The following is a 3,270-nucleotide window of genomic DNA, read 5'->3' as shown; positions in this document are numbered from 1 at the left end:
CCCCCAGTGACCCCACGCAGTAATCCCCTGGTGCTGACAGCGGCGAGCTCACAGGCCCCGACGGCACCCGCCGCGCCGGAGCAGATACAGGCATGGACACAGAGGCCCAAGGCCCCAAGGCCCGATAGGGCCAGAGGACCCAGGCCCCACCAGGCAGCCACCGGGCCGAGCCGGCACTCGCCCAAGCGCCCAGCTCCAGACCCCGAGGGCCACCAGCGCACCAGCGGGCACAGGCACAGCCCACCAGAGGGCAGAGTGGCAGGGGGACAAAGACCACCACCAGCAGTGAACCCCCAAGTGAACCAGAGGATGTTCAAACTTTGGTTTGAGAGAGGAGTAAAAGAAGCCATTTTTGTCAAGAAAAAACATCTGTCGTTAAATGGGTGGGTGGGGGTTTCTGTATTCATTTGTCTCCTTATAATGCTGTTATTGCAAGTATGACTCAGCCCCCTGTGAACAATAATCAGGGTCCAAACGATCTATTGTTAGGCTGATGGTCTGTTTTTCATGTTCAGTTTTGATTGTCATCGTTAAACCTGTTTGTCCACCATGTGGAGGCACTGGGTATAAGGCTGATTTTACCTGAATCTCCTCTGATTGAAGTGTCTTGGAGGAGAGACAAAATGTTCTTCAACAAAGAAGAGCTTGTCCAGACAACCTACTTAACCTTTATTTTAATATTTCTACCTGGATTAATGAGATAATTAGGACATTAAAGTTCTATTTTTTACAATGTTTTTAGGGACTTTGTCTCTACAGTTGTCATCAGTTTATAGTTTGTGTTTTTCTGTCTTTGATTTCTGTCTCTGGCGTTTTTCTGCAGTTCGTAGAGTTGTTATCTAGCTATTTTTGTGACTCTTTTGTGATTTTATAGTTTTACATAAGAGTCAGACAGTGTCTGTTTTGTTTTACTGTGATGTTTGATGTTTATTTTCTTGTTCGTGTTCAATGTTTTAATTCCTTAAGCTAAATTGTTTGTTACACCCTGGCAGCACTACTAATAAAACAGGCAGACAAAAATTTCGACATGAGGATAACAGCAAAAACAGTTACTGAATGAAAACCGTTACTAAGTAATGTGTGAGCGTTTATGTATTTTTTTTTACCATAAGCAGTTGAAGATTTGCTTATGCAGGTTTTGAAAATCCCTCACTGTGTGTGTCTGTGTGTGTTAGGAGTTGTACTCTCAGTCATACGAGCGTGTTGGTGTCCTGTTCGCGTCTCTGCCRGGATTCTCTGATTTCTACGAGCAGAAAGAACTCCTCCATCAGCACGTCGAATGCCTCCGCCTCCTCAATCAGATCATCAGTGACTTTGACGAGGTATCTCACACACACACATCAGAACCAAAATCAGTTCATTATTGCCATTGTCAATGATTCACAGACTAGGATTTTGCTTCTGTATAAAGGTGTGATTAAGTATAAAATGTAAAACTAGAAGCACTCGGAGAGTGCAAACCTCCACCAAGACCAATTCCCCCATCCTGTAAGAGTAAAAGCACAAAAGCAGAGATGGAAACATATTTGTCGAATAAGTTCTGACGTAGCGATCATTTAAGCAGGCAGTATGCACGGGATTTCTTCTCGGTGGAGTCCAATGTGAAAAAAATAAAAAGTCAGACTCGTCACCCGACGTTATTCATCGTCAAACTGGTGTTGGATTAAGCTCCTAAGTTTTTATCAGTCACATTTCACCATGTAAAACGTCTGTTTTATCCCCTTGTATGAGTTTGTAATGGTTTGACTCTCTTCATAAAGTGCTTCCTGGTACCGTCGCTCTGGAAGCGAGTGGGTCAGCGCGACCGAAAACATTACCTCGCCCCTGGTCTCATTTAAATAATAAGAATGAACAAACAACCTCAGAGTCTGAAGTGCACCGCACCTGTGCGCATCACTCCTCTCCCTCCTTCTTCATCGACCTGTTTACAAGCTTACGACAATGTGGTGTGTTTGAGGAAATGGGAAAACTGGGTTTCATGGTGCAATCACGCACTTCCTGGTCGCAAGACGTTCTCTAAATGCGCACCAAATGCGTAAAAAATGCACACATTATGGCAAGACTTATTCATCATTACATCTGGTTTTAACATTACTTTTMTAAAGTTTGAAGTCCGTACTGTGTAATYCAGTTCAAATGAACACTGAACGCTCTAATTGTTTTTTTTACAGAAGCRCTGTGAAAGCATCACAGCTTTGCTGATCTGAGAGGGTTAATAGAAAAAAAAATTCCTATATCCGCATCGTGATCCGGAACATCACCAAAATATTTTGGTGTGTTCCTTGGGCRAGTACCCACATTTGTTTTAAATATCATGACAGTCCATCCACAGGTTTTTGAGTAATGTTGTCCACAGTCAGGCCGACCGACAGACTGACCGACATTTGCGACCGAAAACATTACCTCCTTGGCAGAGGTAAAAATATAGAAAATATAAAGGATTAAAAATATAAAGATGCACACCAATTCAATGTAGCTAGAGTAGTACAATTAAAATCCAGTGATAAAGTGGCCRAGGCAGAGTTATAAAATGATGTGATTCTAAATGATCAAGAGTCCGATGGCAGAGGGCAAGAAACTGTTCTTGCAGGAAGTTCTAGTTTGAACGGACCGAAACCTTCTGCCTGAGGGKAGTGGTATGAACAGGCAGGGTGAGAAGGGTCAGCTGTGGTCCCACCTGCTCACCTCGCAGTCCTGGAGACGTMCAGGTCATGGAGAGATGGGAGGCTGCAGCCGATCACCTTCTCAGCGGAGTGCACAACGCGCTGCAGTCTGTGTCTGTCCCTGGCAGTGGCCCCGGCACACTGTGATGGAGGAGCTGAGGATGGGCTCTGTGATGGCCGTGTAGAATTGCACCATCAGCCTGGCCGGCAGCTTAGCTTTCTTCAGCTGTCGCAGGAAGTACATCCTCTGCTGGGCCTTAATGATGAGGGAACTGATGGTCGGGCTGAGGGGCTGTGGCTTTACTGAAATCCACAATCATCTCCACTGTCTTCTGGGCATTGCTCTCCATATATACACAACCACCCACACATGTAGTCACACACATCTACAGACAGTGAGACTAAAGGGCTCGACACACGGGCAGCGACAAACTACAGCGATTAGCGGCTGTCATCGCAGCCAGGGTGAAACCCGACACACGGGACGCGATAGCGATCGCAGCGTTGCGAATCGCGCTCTCAGGTCGCTTGTCTTCATGAAATTTGATTAGTTCTTCTACTGCCTCTTGTAAAGATCATTGGTGGTTCACAAAAAAGGGGTGTGTGC

At 45.5% G+C, this 3,270-nt stretch overlaps 1 protein-coding gene across 1 annotated transcript in view; it reads left to right on the top strand.

Annotated features, from left to right (window-relative positions):
* si:ch211-132f19.7 (adenylate cyclase type 8) overlaps positions 1-3,270 on the top strand; it is a gene marked incomplete in the record, with an annotated part of 42,190 nt that overhangs the window by 33,112 nt on the left and 5,808 nt on the right. The window contains 1 exon segment of the mRNA XM_014027075.1: positions 1,176-1,322. Within this exon segment, the coding sequence (XP_013882529.1) occupies positions 1,176-1,322 (147 nt within the window).

The sequence above is a fragment of the Austrofundulus limnaeus genome, unplaced genomic scaffold, assembly GCF_001266775.1.
Source record: "Austrofundulus limnaeus strain Quisiro unplaced genomic scaffold, Austrofundulus_limnaeus-1.0 Scaffold613, whole genome shotgun sequence".
Classification (NCBI taxonomy): Eukaryota; Metazoa; Chordata; class Actinopteri; order Cyprinodontiformes; family Rivulidae; genus Austrofundulus; species Austrofundulus limnaeus.
This window is presented reverse-complemented; position numbering and strand designations above follow the sequence as displayed.